The sequence below is a fragment of the Rhincodon typus genome, chromosome 4, assembly GCF_021869965.1.
Source record: "Rhincodon typus isolate 14 chromosome 4, sRhiTyp1.1, whole genome shotgun sequence".
In the NCBI taxonomy this organism is placed as follows: Eukaryota; Metazoa; Chordata; class Chondrichthyes; order Orectolobiformes; family Rhincodontidae; genus Rhincodon; species Rhincodon typus.
In genome coordinates, this window is record NC_063335.1 from 61,371,433 (window position 1) to 61,387,735 (window position 16,303).

The following is a 16,303-nucleotide window of genomic DNA, read 5'->3' on the forward strand; positions in this document are numbered from 1 at the left end:
AAGAATGACTGGGCAGTATTGTGATGGAATTAACTGAAAATACTATACAGGTTTTTAAGCTCAGTTTAGCACAGAACACTGATATAGTCTTTTTCAGACTAAGGAAATGATTAACTGAAGTCTCGCATATGAAATTCTCTTTTACGCATTTAAACTATTTACTGGAGAACAGGAGTCAGAAAATTTGAGGGATTGAATTGATGGGCAGAATCACTTCAGTTCCTTGTGTATCACTTTCTCACATTAGGGGAATGCAAAAATAAACACTGTGCACAGCTTGTGAATTAATTGCTAGACCTTGACAAAATTGGTGACAAACCTTGAATTAAAGACACTCCTGAAAGAAGCAGGCTGGTTAACTCAGATGGTTAGAGCATGGTCCCTATAATGCTACAGTCCTGTGTTCAATCCCGAAACATTGCTGGCTTCCATGCCAGACTTTTGATTTTTATGGGCTTCTTACGTTACAGTGGTAGAATCAGGAAAGGGTTCAAGTCCCGCCTCCCCCCAGAGATGTGTGATAACATCTTTAAACAGGTTGCTTAGAGAAATTTATATATTATTAGAAAATATCTTAACACTACTGAACTCCTCACATTTTGAGTGCTTGGTAGGAGATCAGAGTTTAAAGAGGAAGTTGATCATGGGAAATGATGCTGACTATGTTCTTTGAACTCTCATCAGATGATGGGAGGTGGCGCACCCAATGTTGAGGCATATAGCTAGATGAATGATGATCACAAGGGGCAGGCAGTCAGCGCAGGGGCCTCCTGTGGCTATCACCTCTTGAACAGGTGTTCTATTTTAGGCACTGTTCAGGGGGACAGCTTATCAGGGGATGACAACAGCAGTACCTAGAACAGTGGCACCACAACTGGCTATGGGAGGGTAGATTGAAGTGCAGACAAGTGGTGGTATTTGGGGATTCAGTTGTTAGAGGCACAGACAGGTGTTTCTGTTGCCGCAAACAAGACTCAAGGATGGTGTTTTGCCAGGGTCAGGGATGTCTCCAAGTGTTTTCAAGATATAGTGACGGGGAAGGGTGAACAGCCAGAGGTCATGATAGACATTGGTACCAATGATATAGGCAGGAAGAGTGATGAATTCCTGCAAGTAGACTTCAGCGAGCTGGGCTGTAAATTAAAAAGCATGACTTCCAGATTCAAAATGTGTCAGTGCAGAGGGATCTGAGCATCTTTATGCATGAATTGCAGAAAGTGGATATGCAGATGCAGCATACAATAAGAAAGACAAATGCAGTCCTTGCATTTTTTGCAACAGGACTGGATTATAAAAGTAAAGAAGTGTTGTTACAATTGCATAACGTGTTTGGTCTGGAATAATGTGTCCAGTTCTGGTCTCCTTACTTGAGGAAGAATATGGTCGCACTGGAGGTGGTTCAGTGAAGGTTCCCAAGGTTGATTTCAGGGATGAAAGGGCTGTCACATGAGGAGTGGTTAAACAGATAAGGCTTGTACTTGCTGGTGTTCAGCAGAATGCAGGGGGATTTGACTGAGGTATGTAAAGTGCTAAAGGGTATTGATAAGATGGATGTGGAACAGGTGTTTCCCCTTGTGGGACAGATAGAGTAAAAGAGTATCATAAGAGGAGGTTGGTTCAGAACTGAGATGAGGAGAAACTACTTCTCAGAGGGTTGTGAATCTGTGGAATTCACTGCCCCAGAGTGTGATGGAGGCAGAAGCAATCAACAGATTCAAGAAAGAAATAAATATGTTTCTGATGAAAAGTGAGATAAAGGGGAGCAGGCAGGAAACTGAAACTGAGACCAGGATAAGATCAGCCGTGATCATGTTAAATGGCGGAGTGTGCTCGAAGGGTTGAATTGCCTACTCCCAGAACTAATTCCTATGTTCCTCTGTTTGGTGGATTGACCATAGCAAGTTGCTCATAGCATCCAGGAATGTGTGGGCTAGGTAGATTAGTCATAATAAATGTGGGGTTACAGGGATATGGTATGGGCCTGGGTCTGGATGCTCTTTGGAGGGTCAGTGTGGACTTGATGGACAGAATGGCCTGCTTCCACGCTGTAGGAATTCTATGTTCCTATGATCTTCCTGTTATTTTGGCCCAGGAGAGCGAAGCACAATCCAACTGGACCTAGTATTTAGGTCAGTTGTGTGGCACCCCATGTGTGCATATTGTACCTCCTTTGATTTAAGGAAAAAATATTTAAAGTTACAAATTGGAAATAGGCTATTTGGACTAACCAGTTAGTTCATGCTTAGTGAGATAACCAGGTGTAGAGCTGGATGAACACAGCAGGCCAAGCAGCATCATAGGAGCAGGAAGGCTGATGTTTCGGGCCTAGACCCTTCTTCAGAAATGGGGGAGGGGAAGGGGGTTCAATGATAGAGTACAGGATTTGCTGCATGAGATGGGACTTCTTAAGATCTATACAGAGGGGGAAAGATGGTAGTGAAGTAGATCAATTTTATGTTCACAGCAGGCTAAGCAGCATCATAGGAACAGGAAGGCTGACGTTTCAGGCCTAGACCCTTCATCAGAAAATTCTTCATTTTCTGATAAAGGGTCTAGGCCCGAAACGTCAGCCTTCCTGCTCCTATGATGCTGCTTGACCTGCTGTGTTCATCCAGCTCTACACCTTGTTATCTCAGATTCTCCAGCATCTGCAGTTCCTACTATCTCTGATACAGTTCATGCTTTGTTGTTTTTTTTTTGCTAAATACAATTAGCAAGAAGTGTTTGCACACCTTTTCATACATCTTTTCATCCCTGTCTAAATTTCCAGTCTATTTTGAGCGCTGACATGGTTTACATCTCATTCATTAATCCCAAATGTGATGGTTTCTATCTCCTCACAAGTAAAACCAGGAAGGCAATGGGTTGAAAAGAGTGATTGATTGATTTATTAGGGATGACCACTTTAAAGCAAGTGACAGACAAACAGTTAAACAGAGCCTCAGTTATATAGATTTAATGGGGGTGTGGAGGGTGGATTAGAGGAAGGGAGTGAATTATTTGTGAAAGAACTTGGGGAAAGCATTTTCCTTGAGTAATTAGTGACAGCAGACATTAATAAAGCACCACTTTAAAAAAAGGTGCCTTGCATTTCTCTCACCTGGGAACATGGACTAATGGATGTCAAATCAAGAAAAGAAAGATTATGATTTCTGGTTGAAAGGATGAGTTTTGAGAAATAGATAGTGAGGTCACAGTAGGACCAAGGCACTTAAAAGCTCTGACACCACTGGTGCAATGAAGGGAATACGTGCATGTCAGTGGGCTGAATATTATGGAGGAAACTGCTGTATATGCAGTATATCCAATAGACAATATAAAAGCATAATGTAGCAAGTATTGTGAAATGAAAAATGTAAACTGTTATTTATTATTTTGATGTTGGAAATGAGTCCCTACCTAGATAACAATGCATGATTCATTGTAACCGGAATTGAATTGATGTTGAGAGCCTCCATTAATGCAGTATCTGCTTTTGTTAACTTGGCATATATGACAACTTTTGTGATATTTATTGTGCAGATCAGATTAATTTTGTAACTCTTATTTTTAGCACTTATATTGTTTTTTTTTGTAGACAGGAAACATTTTAAGCATAAAAATGTAGACTTGTTCATTCGTTAAGTATTAGGCTAACTCTGCTCCTCTTTCCTCAGGTTACGAAGTTCATGGTTTGGAAAAGATTCCTGATGCAGGGCCTGCCCTGATTGTTTATTATCATGGGGCCATACCTGTAGACTATTACTATTTTTTAGCTAAAGTAATTATACAGAAAGGAAGAACCTGCCACTCTGTAGCTGACCACTTTCTTTTTAAGTTACCAGGTAATTTTTCTATTATTTCTGCTCATTCTTACTTGATTATGTGTTCTGCAAAATGGGTTATCTCAAATACCACAAAAGTTGCCATTTCTGTAGGAGCTGCCAATGTGTGTACCCTTAGATGTTTTCCTCCACTAAATAACATTTTGAACATCTCTACAGTAGAGAAATGACCTTGCATTTCACATTGAACCTTGTAAATAACTTTACATCATAGAATCATATAGTACAGAAGTGGCCCATTGAGTCTGTACAATTACCTATACTAGTCTCACAATCTCAGGCAAGGCCCAAGTCCACAGCCCCCTGTTATTGACCCTTCGACTAAAGGGTACAGCTGCTTTCTGTTGACTCTCTCCATGACCATCACCTCATACACCTCTCTCAGGCCCCCTCTCAACCATCTCTGCTGTCTAAAAAAAGAACAGCCCAAGCTTATCCAGCCTCAGCCTCTCTTCAGATATTCCTGAAATGATCCATTCAGACAACATCCTGTTGAATCTCCTCTGCTCCCACTCCAGTCCAATTATGTTCTTCCTTTAGTGCGGTGACCAGAACTGCATACAGTACTGCAGCTGTGGCCTTAATGTTCTGTACAGCTCTAACATGACCTCTCTGCTCTTATAGCCTATGCCATGAATGATAAAGGCAAGCAACCTATATGCCTTCTTAATTAACTTGTTAACCTGTCCTGTCATCTTCAGGAATTTGTGGGTAAGCACCCCAAGATTCCTGCGTTCCACTGAGCTTCTTAGTGTTCTGTCATTCATTTGAGTAATCCCTTGTCCAGTTCTTTCTTCCAAAGTGCATCACCTCCCATTTCTTCACTTGTGGAATGTAAATGTTGCTGTCGAGCCAGCATTTATTGCCCATCCCTAGTTGCCTATGAGAAGGTGGTAGGGAGCTGCCTTCCTCAACTGCAATAGAGTGCTGTAGGTTGACTGACAATGTTCTTAGGAAGGGAATTCCAGGATTTTGACCCAGACACCGTGAATGAGCAATATATAAGAATGAGAAATATATTTCTGTCAGGATGGTGAGTGGCTTGGATAGGAACCGCAAGTGGCGGTGTTACCATGTATCTGCTGCCCATTTATGAATGTCAAACAATTGGCGACCAGCACTTATCCCTGTAGATGCCACTGCATACCAGGCTCTGTCACACCAACAGCCTTCTACCACTACCCTCAATCTGCTGCTACTAAGCCAATTAAGATACATCTTGACAAGGTATCCTGGAGCTTTTACCACCTTGGTCAGTTTGCCATGTGAAACGTTGTGAAAGACTAAGCTGAAATCTTCATCAACTGCCGTAACCACATCTAAACACTTGGTAACTTCCTCTCAACATTCCGCTAGATTTGTTAGCTGTGACCACCTCCTGACAAAGCCATGGTGACTACCCTTATTAAACCTTGCCTGTCTAAATGGAAATTAATTTTCTCCTTCATTTTTTTCTCCAATGGGTTCTCCACGTCTGATGTTAGACTCACTGGTCTATTGTTCCCTGACCTATCTCTACAGTGCTTCTTGTAAAGTGGAACTACATTGCTGTCCTTCAGTCCTCTGGCACCTCTCCTGTGGTCAGAGACAAGTTTAAAATTTGGGTCAAGGCCCCTGTAATTTCCTCTCTCACCTCCCACAGCAGCCAGGGTTACAACTGATCCAGATCTGGGGATTTGCTCGCTTTTAAATCCATCAAACTACCAATACCTCCTCGCTTCTTATATCAATTTGCTCAAGAACTTCACAGTCTGTTTTCTCGAATTCTGTGCTTGCAGCCTTATCCTCCCGAGTAAAGATATATGTTGTGAAACTAATGCACTTTAGATACTTTGACAGTGTAATAACCAGCAAAATCAATACAAAAATATTATTTTACTAAGTATACTGAACAAAATGTGAAAAATACCGAGTTTATTTTGAGCATGATCTGAAGAAATTTTCAATCCTCCTTAAATTGTAGACAGGGTAAACATTAACAATTTTTAAAAAGCAGTTGAAATGTACAAGCATTGCAGAATTGGTATGCATCATGGCTTGTATGTTGTTCTTCCCTCTTTAACCATCATTTCATCCAAAGTAAGATGTTTGAGGCAGTGGTAGTGTTCTTCAAATCTTTTCTTTCTTCTTTTGCCAAGCAAGCACATCTTGGGGCGGTATGGTGGTTCAGTGGTTAGCACTGCTGTCTCACAGCGCCAGGGACCTGGGTTCGATTCCAGCCTTGGGCGACTATCTGTGTGGAGTTTGCACACTCTCCCCGGGTGCTCTGGTTTCTTCCCACAGCCCAAAGATGTGCAAGTTAGATGAATTGACCATGCTAAATTACCCTCTACCAACACACTCTGTCCCCTACTGTCAAGCACTTTTTTTTTATCCAATTGGCTAGATCTCCCTGGATCCCATGTGTTGTAACCTCACTAACCAGTCTACCATGTGGTATCTTGTCAGTGGCCTTGCTAAAGTCCATGTTGACAACAGCTACCGCTCTTGTCTTCATCTATCTTTTTGCTTACATCTTCAAAAAAGTCAATGAAATTTCGGAGACAGGATTTCCCATGCACAAAGCCATGCTGAGTATCCCTAATTAGTCCTTGCCTATCCAAATGCATAAGATTCTGTGTCTCAGAATCCCCTCCAACAACTTACCCACCACTGACATTAGGACTCACCAGTCTGTAGTTCCTGGGTTTTCTTTGCAGCCTTTCTTCAATAAAAGCACAACATTAGCCACCGTCCAGTTATCCGACACCTCAACTGTGGCTGGTGATGATGCAAATATCTCCACTAGGGGCTCTGCAATTTCTTCCCTAGCTTCCCACAATGCTCTCAGAAACTCTTGATCATGTCCTGGGGATTCATCTAGCTTTATGCCTTTTAAGAGCTCCAGCACCACCTCTTCTGTCTTTTCAAGACATCACTGTTTATTCCTTAATTTCTTTAACTTTCACATCCTTTCTCCACAGTAAATACTGATGAGAACTAGTATTTAGGATCTCACACATCTCCGGTGGTTCAACACGCAAGTGGCTGCATTGATCTTTAAGGAACTGTATTTTCCCCCTAGTTACTCTTTTGCCCTTAAGATACTTGTAGAATCTCTTTGGGTTCTCCATTAACTTATCTTTCAAAGCTATCTCATGTCCCCTTTTTGCCTCCTGATTTCCCTCTTAAATGCACTCCTGTACTCGTACACCCCTACACTCGATGGACTCACTTGATCCCAGTTACTCATACCTGACATATGCCTCCTTTTTCTTCACCAGAGCCTCAATATCTCTAGTCATTCAGTGTTCCCTACTACTGCTGGTCTTGCTGTTCACACTAACACGGACATGCTGGCCCTGAACTCTCGTTATCTTGCTTTTGAAAGCCTTCCATTTGGCAGATGTCTGTTTACTTGCAAACAGCCTGCCCCCAATCAACTTTTGAAAGTTTCTGCCTAGTGCCATCAAAATTAACCTTGCTCCAATTAAGAACTTTAACTTAAAAGTGTAACTTCACTTCAGGTCTGATGAAGAGCCATGTAGACTCAAAATGTTAGCTGCTTTCTTTCCATGGATGCTGCCTGACCTGCTGTGATGTCCAGAATTTGTTGTTTTCAGTACAGATTCCAAACTTCTGCAGTAATTTGCTCCTAGAACTTTAACTTGTGGACCAGACCTAGCTTTTTCATAATTATTTTAGAACAAATAGAATTATGGTCATCGGTCCCAAAGTGTTCCCCCACGAACATCTCAGTCACTTCCCCTGCATAAGTTCCCAAGATGAGGTCACATATTTCCCCTTCTCTAGTAGTGCCATCTTCACATATTGATTGCGAAATTTTTCCTGAACACACTTAACAAATACTTCCTATCCAAGGCCTTAACACTATGACAGTTCCAGTCTATGTTTGGAAAGTTAAAACCTCCTATTATTACAACCGTACTCTTCATACAGCTATTTTGATCTCCCTACATACTTGCTCCTCAATTTCCCTCTGGTTATTAGGGGGTCGATAGTACAGTCCCATCAAAGCGATCACCCCCTTCTTATTTCTCACCCACATAGGCTTATTGAACGATCAGTCAGGAATATCCTCTCTAAGTACTGCTGTGATGTTTTCCCAAATCAAAAAATGCCAGTCCCCCTCCTCTCTCGTCTCCCTTCTACCCTTCCTATAGCATCTGCACATCGAGCTGCCAGTCCTGTCCGTCCCTCAGCCATGTTTCTGCAATAACTATGATATCCGTCCATGCTGTAAGTTCATCTGCCTTACCTGCCTTACCTCTTGCATTGAAATAATGCAGTTTAATTCATTAGTCTTTCCTCGTTGCCTGCTATGCTGTTGCTTGCCTTTTCTGTCTAACTTGTTCTCTTTAACTTCTGTACAAGCCTTAACCTTCTGTTTGCCTCACTACTGTGTAGGGTCCCAAACCCCTGCCAGATTAGTTTAAAGCTTCCTGAATAGCTCTAGCAAATCTGCCCACCAGGATATTGGTCCACTTCAGTTCAGGTGCAACCTGTCCCTCTTTGACAGCTCACTGCTGCCCCAGAAGTGATCCCAATGATCCAAAAATCTGCATTCCTTGCACCAGCTCTGCAGCCACACATTCATCTGTCCTGTTCTCCTTTTCCTACAATCACCAGCATGCAGCACCGGGAGTAATCCAGAGATTACCAGCCTTGATGTCCTGCTCTTTAACCTCTTGCTTAACTCCTTTCATTCACTCTGCAGGACCTCATCCCTTTTTCTACATATGTCATTGGTACCAACATGTACAACTACTTTTGGCTGCCCACGCTCTCCTTTGAGAAATTGCAAATGCTGCAAGACGTCCTTGAATCTGGCACCAGCTAGAGGCAACATGCTATCCTGGAGCCTTGCTCGTGGCTGCAGAAATGCCTGTCTGTGCCCCTGGCTAGAGAGTCCCGTGTCACAATTGCACGCTTGGACTTTGCCATTCTCTTACAACAGAGCCAGGTGCCTGGCTGCTGTTGCTCTTTTCCCCTGAGAGGCTATCCCCATTCCTAACAATGGTATCCGGACTGATATACTTGTTTGAGAGGGTGATAGCCACAGGAGACTCCTACACTACCTGGCTACCTCTCCTGGTGGTCACCCATCTACCCAACTGAACCCATCCCTGAAGCTACTATCTGTGACACTGTCTGCCTCCTGTATGCTCATTGTGTCCAGCTGATGCAACCGATCCATGCTGTCTGCAAGGAGCTGCAGCCTGACACACGTCCTGCAGACATAGTTGCCGGGGCGCTTGACTGCTCCCTAATTTCCCACGTCTGACAGGAGGAGCATACCACTCTACTGACTGCCATCTCTGTCCGTTTAGCAACTATTGGACGTAGGAAAAAAAAAAGTCTTATTTTGCCTTATGCATTGTTACTACTCATCCTCCTCAAGAAAACCCGGCATTTACCTAAGCCTGCACTTAGACCTACCAGCAGCACTTCGATCTCAAAGCAGCCCCTCTCAAAAATGGCCACTCCACTAGAGCCTGCTTTCCTTTTATTTGTTGCCTGGGCGGTCGCTGGTGACAGTAACAACTGCTTACCTCCAACGGACCTTTTTAAGTCTTTTCAAATCTCCTATGCTCTTTCTTTTCTCTGCCTGGGCAGTCGCTGGTGAAATGTCCTTTTGAAGTGTAACGTTTGGCCTATTCATGACTCCACTGGACCTATTGAGTAGTAAGGGAAATAAGACACAGCAATGCCTTCCTTTCCTAAACTCCGACACTTATCTCAACTCCCAGCATTTCACTCTCTGCAGCTAGCACTCTCAATTTCCTACACCTCTGCCACTTTCCACAATCTTGTAAACATGGTCTCTTTGATAGTGCATGAGTTAAATCCCCTCGATGAATACCTGCTTGATAACCATGAATCCACTTGTATCCTAAGTTGTTTTACTCAGATGTTTGTATAAATGAGTAAAATTTTCAAGGTTGTGTGAAATCTTGTAAAAAAAACATAGTTGCTGATTTTACATGAACTTAGAATGGTGAGTAATTAATGAACAGCCAGTCAATAAATAGCATTCTGGTTGGTTTAGGTCTAATATTAATTTTGTCAAAGGCATTTTTGGAATACTATGTGTATTTCTGGCAGTCCTTCTATAGGAAGGATGTTGTTAAACTTGAGAGGGTGCAGAAAAGATTTATCCAGATGTTGCTGGGTCTAGAGGGTATGAACTGTAGGGAGAGACTGAATAGGCTGGGGCTTTTTCCCTGGAGCATTTGAGGCTGAGGAGTACATTATAGACATTTATAAAATCATGAGAGGCTTGGATAGGGTGAAAAGCCAAAGTCTTTTTCCTAGGGTGGGAAAGTCCAAAACTAGAGGATGTAGGTTTGGGTGAGAGGAAAGATTTAAAAAGGACCTGAGGAGCAACTTTCAAATAGAAGATGGTGTATGTATAGAGCTAGCTGCCAGAGGATTTAGTGGAGATGGCTACAATTACAACATTTTAAAAGGCATCTGGATGGGTATATGAATAGGAAGTTTTTAGAGGGATATGGGCCAAATGCTGGCAAATGGGATAGGTTAGATTGGGATGTCCAGTCAGCACAGATGATTTGGACCGATGAATCTGTTTCCGTGCTGTTATGCTTTTAATGCTTTTATGTGAGTCAATAGAACTAAAATACTCAGTTGCTTTATATTTTTTCACACTTGTTTCTGCCAGTAAGCAGGTCCCTAAATTTTCTTTCAGGCTTTAAATTATTGTTGGAAGTTTTTAGTGTTATGCATGGCCCACAAGAAGAATGTGTCAAAGCTTTGAAAAGTGGTCACTTACTAGCCATCTCACCAGGTGGAGTCCGTGAAGCACTGTTTAGTGATGAGACTTATGGCATATTCTGGCGTGGTCGGAAGGGTTTTGCTCAAGTGGCAATTGATGCTCAAGTGGTGAGTACCATTAAGCAATGGTTTACTTTTTAGCAAATGTACAATTGAATTTTTCAATTGCTATTTCATGTCTGCCCATATTCTATAACTACTTTTGCCCTGAAGAAATCCCTAGTGTAAAGGAAGAGTGGTAGCAAACATGAACATTTATGGATTCCCTTTTTACCTCCATTGTCACGGTGAAAGTGTCATTTGCCAACTGAAAAGATATTTATTATATAAGATTAGTGGACGGTCTCTTACTCTCACCATTAGTCCACTCTATTTAGCTGGCAGTCAGCCTGGCAAATGCTATCCTAGTTACTCTTGAAAGTTAATGTTAACTACAAAGTCAAATTGATTCATAACCATCAATAGATTTACTTTATCTTAATGTATCACCCATGACACAGTCAGTAACCTTCTTGCCTTTGAGTCAAGAGATTGTAGGCTCAAAGTCTGTTCAGAGACTTAAGCCTCAGAGTGTAGACTGACAAGCAGACTAGTACTGAAGGAGTACTACAAACCGTTGGGATTTGAACTCTCTTGTAAAACGAAAAGGTAGAAATTCTTGTTGAAGCTAACAAAAAGAATAATTAGAATTTAGAATTGAAATTAACAAGATTTATTGTGTAATAAATATTGATACTTCATATATAATTAGTTCTAGATATGACACAATACACAAGTTCAGTACTTGTCAGTTTCTTTCTCCCGTGAATCTCAGGACACCTGAGGTTTTCGCTAGGTTCCTTGAACTTGTTCTCTTGGCTCATGACACCCTTCAATATTTTAGCTTAGTCAGTTTGTGTCTTAACATGCATATAAATCCCTTTGTAGCATTAACACTTCAACAGCAGTGGATTATTTTTCAAACCTAATATTTCCAGTATATCATGGATATGTTTAAACAGCCTATTCAGTTGTGTTATGACACACTTCTGAAGAAGGTGAGACTTGAACCCAGGTTTCCGGGTGCAGAGATAGCAACACTGCCACTATACCGTAAGAGGCACCTCAGACTGCTATAATTACTGAAACTACACTGTTCTCAGCTCTTTGCTGCTAGGTGTTTCCCTCCCTTGCCTCCCTCCCTGATGGAGTTTTCTAACAGACTATTTACTTTTTCCAGAGGCAATTGGTTTAGACCTAATACTGGATTATAATACTGATCACTGGATCCTTACCGCAGTTCCTAACTTGTGAAAATTAGTTTAGTCACTCCTGGTTTTTTACGGCAGCCCCTCAACCTATGACAAATGATGCTAAATGGCAATAACCCACGCAAATGCTAATTTCCTGCCAAATGTTCTACTCCTGACTCCTGTTTCTCTCCCATATGAGCAAGGAATCAGAGTAGGCCATTTGGTCCTTTGAGCCTGCTTCACCATTCTGTAAGATCATGGTTCTAACTATAATTTTGTTTGTTCTTTCTTACGTGGCATTGAAAAAAATGCAAAATCAAAGGCTTCCTTAACAACCTAATAACACATACAAATTAAAACTTTTCATTCCTAAGCTTATCTGTAGTAATGCATCTCTCAAAAATTACCTGGACAGATTTTGCACTATTGTTTGTAGGAATTTGCTGTGCTCAAATTGGCTGTCTTTTTTAAGATAAGTGGTCATTACATCAAAAATACTGAATTTGTTATACAACACTTTAGGACATCTTGACATCATCAAATGGACTGTATAAATGAAAGTCTTTCTTTTTAATATTAAATGGTGTTTAAAAGGGGTATGGCTTCCAATTTAATTAAAATGCATCGTGACCAATGATACAGCTCACAGAACAGTGGAAAAAACATGGGCTTGTATTGTTGATTTTTTTCCAATTATGGACTGTAATAGGTATCAGCTTCATCAGAAGGTTCCAAGCAATAAGAATCAAATTGTAATTACGTCAGTAAGTGCAGAAAGGTTGTCTGTCCTCCCTTCAACATTTGAGAATGTGTCAGATACTTAAAATGGGAAAAATAACTGCTACAAGCACGCACAGCAAGAGAAATATCTCTGTGCAAATACTATTGTGTGTGGAGTTACAGCTCCTAGCGTAATCTTTCTACAATTAATTACTTGAATGAAATTCACAGTATTGTAATTGAATTCTCCTTCAAACTATCAAGTCGGTTTTAAAAATAGACAAATAAATAATCAGCACAAAGTTAATCAAACAATATAACTGAATAATTTACATTTATTGAACAAAATCAGTTTGAATGAACAGTAGTAAACGTAAAGGCATTCACAGTTAATATTTACATACAACAGTTCCAATTTTGGCAAAAATGACAGTGAAGTTAAGATTTTTTACAACATAATGTGTGTTCCCTGTTAAGATTGAAGTCAATGGTTCAAGTTTTGCACCAAAAGTAATGGCGCACGCTCTCCCGCACACACACACTTTCTTAGACACTCCGTTAAGTAACTTCCAAGTTCTTCACAACCTGAATAATGATGTGATTATATTACAGTTTTGACCATGCCCAATATCTTTTGTAACCTGGTTTAAAACCTTAGCAGATTGGACAGTGTTTAATATTGGATAAAACTTTCTCATTCTTGCTAATTTATTGATCAACATTTTTGTAATTTTGGTAACATTTTAAATCCTGTTTGATTCTTTTCAACACCTTATTTTAACAATTGCGATCAGTGATGCAAAATGACTGCATCCCAGGCCATTAACTAAGCTAGTAAATTGTCCTCAAAGGCTATATGTCAGGCACTGATGTATGTCTTTCAAAAGTTTGAATTTATGAAGCAGTTGAGTTTAATGTTGTTCCAGTGACAGTTCGGCAAAGGACAATTTGCTTGTCAGATGTTTAAATAATATAATAAAATGGGTGCAAGATTCAGCTTGGGAATTTTTGTAATAGCAAAACAAATTTCGGAAACTGCTTGGTGTCAGATTTTGTTTTACACTCTGAAATGTCCCAAGGGACTTCACATTGAGTTAAGGATGCTATATGAATTGAGTGGCACTGTGGCTCAGTGGTTAGCACTGCTGCCTCACAGCACCAGGAGCCTGGGTTCGATTCCACCCTTGGGCAACTGTCTGTGTGGAGTTTGCACGTTTGCACGTTCTCCCCATGTCTGCATGGGTTTCCTCCAGGTGCTCTGGTTTCCTCCCACAGTCCAAAGATGTGCAGGATAGGTGATTGGCCATACTAAATTGCCCATAGTGTTCAGGGATGTGTAGATTAGGTGGGTTTGGGGAATGGGTCTGGGTGGGATGTTCTGAGGGTTGGTGTGGACTTGTTGGGCCGAAGGGCCTGTTTCCACACTGTAGGGATTCTATTTATTCAGATACAATAACAAAGTTTAGGAGGCAATTAAACATCAGAACAAGCAGGGAAAAGAGGGTTATGGCCTACATGCAGGCAGATGGGATTAGTTTTGAATGGCATCATGGTTGGCACAGACATTTTGGATCAAAGGGACTGTTCTATGTTTATTTCACCATCTTACTCCATTCTGAACTCTCTGATGTTGCCATTCTAATGAAGCTTTAAGGGAATGCTTGAGGAAATACAGATTTTCAATTTGACAGTAGTAATTTTAGCTCATACCTTCTGTCTCTAGTATATATAGCAAGCAGCTGTTGATGACATTTCTGTTGTTCCCTTCTTTGAGCTATTTTTTTGTTTCTTTCCATTTCCAACTGCCATCTCCATTTACCATGCACCATCATCCCTTTTCCTCAACAATCTCTACCGTCTTTCAGCCTATCTCTTTTTTTTTCCTCCCCTGTACCTTGCTTAAAAGCTTTATCCTTGTTATATGGGGCGGCACAGTGGCTCAGAGGTTAACACTGGTGCCTCACAGCACCGGGGATCTAGGTTCGAATCTACCCTCGGGTGACTGTCTGTGTGGAATTTGCACATTGTCACCATGCCTGTGTGGGTTTCCTCCCACAGTCCAAAGATGTGCAGGCTAGGTGGATTGGCCATGCTAAATTTCCCTTAGTGTTCAGGGATGTCCAGATTAGGTGGGTTATGTGGGATGGGTCTGCGTGGTATGCTCTGAGGGTCAGTGTGGACTGTTGGGCCGAAGGGCTTGTTTCCACACTGTAGGGATTCTATGATATCCTATATTTCTAGCCCTGATCAAAGATGATTGACCTGAAACACTAAATATGTTGTCTATTGTTTTTATTTCACAAGTGCTGGTCAACCAGATAATTATATTGAGCATTTTCGGTTTTATTTTAAATTTCCACATTCATAGTATTTCACTTTTGTAGTGAGGTATTTTGCACATTCTAATTAGCTTCAACTGTCTTTAACAGTTGATAAGATTAATCTAATATTTGCTATTTTATGCTTTGCCTCTGTTTGAATATTAACACCTTTGCCTGGATCTTGTTGTGAGTGGTGAATGAAAAACATTGGCCATTCATTGTATTTGGAGTTGTTAACAGTCATTTCATCTGCTTTTATGCTTGAAGTTTTGGAAATCAAAAAGAGTGCAGTAACCCTCTATGGGAACCTCTTTGGACAGAGCAAGTAAAGCTTTGTCTCCTTAATTATATTACTGAGATGTGAAGTATCCATTAGAAGTCCTAAGAGAGATTAAAACAGAATAAAAGTACTTTTAAAAATTCTCCATCAATAATTAAAATCTGAAGCAAGGACACTGTATATGTGTACAATATAATATGCAACGTCAGAAGATACACAACGATAACTTAAATTGAAAGTTTGCCTAAACTTGAAAGGACAGGTTCCAACATGTGTGGTAGGTAAGAATTGCAACTTCACAATAGTGCATTTGTTTCAATGTACTGTTTCACAATGCTGTATTTTATAAAGAACCGTATGAAGGACCAAGAAAACTCAGACAGCAGCTTCTTGATTTATTTGTTTATTTGAACATGCTCAGATGCTCGATGTTGCTATTTAGTAATGGCAATAGTAATGGACACTGATAACTTCACCGATACCTCTACTGCAAAATCTGTGCCACTCTTAGAATCCCTACAGTATGGAAACAGGCCCTTCGGCCCAACAAGTCCACACTGACCCTCAGAGCACCCACCCAAACCCATCCCCCTATAACCCACCTAATGTACAAATCCCTGAACACTACAGGTAATTTAGCATGGCCAATCCATCTCGCCTGCACATCTTCAGACTGTAGGAGGAAACCACAGTACCCAGAGGAAACCCAGGTAGACATGGGGAGAATGTGCAAACTCCACACAGGCAGTCGCCCGAAGGTGGAATTGAACCCGGGTCCCTGGCGCTATTAGGCAGCAGTGCTAAGCACTGTGCCACCATGCCACCCGCCATTATTTCAGGCAGCATCTTCCAAAACATAGCAACCTATTGCATAATCATGCAAAGTCTGTCTCTTCTAGTTATTAATTCTCCTGCTATTATAAATATTTTTTTCTTACTCAAACTGTTCATAATTTTGAACATGCCAATTAAATTCATTTCAATCTTCTCTCCTGAAGAGATTTTCTAGCTCTCCATGTAATTAAAGCCCTTCCCTCCTGACACAACACTTAAATCTCCTCTGTATCCACTTCAGAGCCTTGGTATCCTTCCAAAGGATGATGGCTCGAATGGGACACAATGCTCCAGTTG

General features: G+C 41.0%; 1 protein-coding gene across 2 annotated transcripts in view; it reads left to right on the forward strand.

The window, feature by feature from the left end:
• Positions 1 to 16,303, forward strand: part of tmem68 (transmembrane protein 68) — a 59,749-nt gene that overhangs the window by 18,049 nt on the left and 25,397 nt on the right. For both annotated transcript variants that reach the window (XM_048595691.1, XM_020519297.2), the window contains exons 4-5: positions 3,657 to 3,824; positions 10,534 to 10,727. In XM_048595691.1, the coding sequence (XP_048451648.1) occupies positions 3,657 to 3,824; positions 10,534 to 10,727 (362 nt within the window). The remainder of the gene's footprint in view (positions 1 to 3,656; positions 3,825 to 10,533; positions 10,728 to 16,303) is intronic.